At 55.4% G+C, this 1,679-nt stretch overlaps 1 protein-coding gene across 1 annotated transcript in view; it reads left to right on the plus strand.

Moving 5' to 3' along the window:
- Positions 1 to 1,679, plus strand: part of LOC110391459 (voltage-dependent L-type calcium channel subunit alpha-1F-like) — a 15,970-nt gene that overhangs the window by 6,052 nt on the left and 8,239 nt on the right. Inside the window, exons 7-10 of the mRNA XM_021383351.1 lie at positions 16 to 119; positions 1,019 to 1,173; positions 1,278 to 1,361; positions 1,505 to 1,592. Coding sequence (XP_021239026.1) covers positions 16 to 119; positions 1,019 to 1,173; positions 1,278 to 1,361; positions 1,505 to 1,592 — 431 coding nt within the window. The remainder of the gene's footprint in view (positions 1 to 15; positions 120 to 1,018; positions 1,174 to 1,277; positions 1,362 to 1,504; positions 1,593 to 1,679) is intronic.

The following is a 1,679-nucleotide window of genomic DNA, read 5'->3' on the forward strand; positions in this document are numbered from 1 at the left end:
CCCGTGTCCCCCCAGATGCAGGACGCCATGGGGCACGAGCTGCCCTGGATTTACTTCGTCAGCCTCGTCATCTTCGGCTCCTTCTTCGTCCTCAACTTGGTGCTGGGGGTGCTGAGCGGGTGAGCGGCCTGGTAGCATATTGTTAGCGTGTCGTTACCGTGTCATTAGCATTCCATTTGCATGTCATCAGCATATCATTAGTGTGTTGTTAGTGTGTCATCAGTGTATATCAGCGTGTCGTCAGCATGTCATTAGCATGTCATCAGCGTGTCATTAGTGTGTCATCAGCATGTCATCAGCGTGTCATCAGCATGTCATCAGCATCTCGTTAGTGTGTCATTAGCATGTCATCAGCGTGTTGTTAGTGTGTCATTAGCGTGTAATTACCGTGTCATTAGCATATCATCAGCATTTCATTAGCGTGTTGTTAGTGTGTCATCAGCGTATATCAGCGTGTCATCAGCATGTCGTTAGCATGTCATCAGCGTGTTATTAGTGTGTCATCAGCCTGTCATTAGCATGTCGTTAGCGTGTCATCAGCGTGTCGTTAGTGTGTTGTTAGCGTGTTGTTAGCATGCCATCAGCATGTCATTAGTGTGTCATCAGCGTGTCGTTAGCATGTCGCTAGAGTGTCATCAGCATGTTGTTAGCGTGTCATTAGGGTGTTGTTAGCATGTCATCAGCACGTCATCACCATGTCATTAGTGTGTTGTTAGCGTGTTGTTAGCTTGTCATTAGCATGTCATAGCGTGTCATTAGTGTATCATTAGCATGTCATTAGTGTGTCACTAGCATGTCGTTAGCGTGTCATTAGTGTGTCATCAGCGTGTCATTAGCCTGTCATTAACGTGTTGTTAGTGTGTCATCAGCGTATTGTTAGCATGTCGTTAGCGTGTCGCTAGCGTGTCGTCACAGTATTGTCAGCATGTCATCAGCGTGTCGTTAGCGTGTTGTTAGCATGTCATTTGCGTGTCATTAGCGTGTCCCATGTGTGTCCCGGCCCCCTTCCCCCCCCCAGGGAGTTCTCGAAGGAGCGTGAGAAGGCCAAAGCGCGCGGCGACTTCCAGAAGCTGCGGGAGAAGCAGCAGCTGGAGGAGGACCTGCGGGGCTACATGGACTGGATCACGCAGGCCGAGGACCTGGAGGGGGACGAGGACGAGCATGAGAAGCACCGTGCGTCACTGAGGGGAGGGGGGGAGTCAGAGAGGTGTGCTCCCCCCGTGTTCCCCCCCCCCCGCCCCTTCCTTTTGTCACCGTGTCGTCCCCTTTCCCCGCAGGCCTGACCACCGAGGAGCTGATGGGGAAGAGAAAACCTCGCCTCAAGTGGCTGCGGCACGCCAGCCACTCCACCGACACCCACGGTAAAGAAAAAGCCGACCCACCGATACAAGGGTGCACCCCCCAAAATCGGGGTACGCCCCCCCAAAATGGGGCTGCCCCCCGCCTTTGTCCCACTGTGGGGTGCTGATCTTGGCCCCCCCCCCCCCCCCTTCCAACTTTGCAGCCAGCCTCCCCGGCAGCGAGACCACGTCGGTGAACACTGAGACAGCAGCTGAGGAGGAGGCGCAGCCCAACGCCTGCGACCGCTGCCTGTGAGCCCCACACCGGGGTCCCCAAGAGCCCCCAGCCCCTCTGCGGCCCCCCCAGCCTGCTCCCCACTGTCCCTATAGCCCCCCCCC

This window comes from Numida meleagris, unplaced genomic scaffold (assembly GCF_002078875.1).
Source record: "Numida meleagris isolate 19003 breed g44 Domestic line unplaced genomic scaffold, NumMel1.0 unplaced_Scaffold372, whole genome shotgun sequence".
NCBI lineage: Eukaryota > Metazoa > Chordata > Aves > Galliformes > Numididae > Numida > Numida meleagris.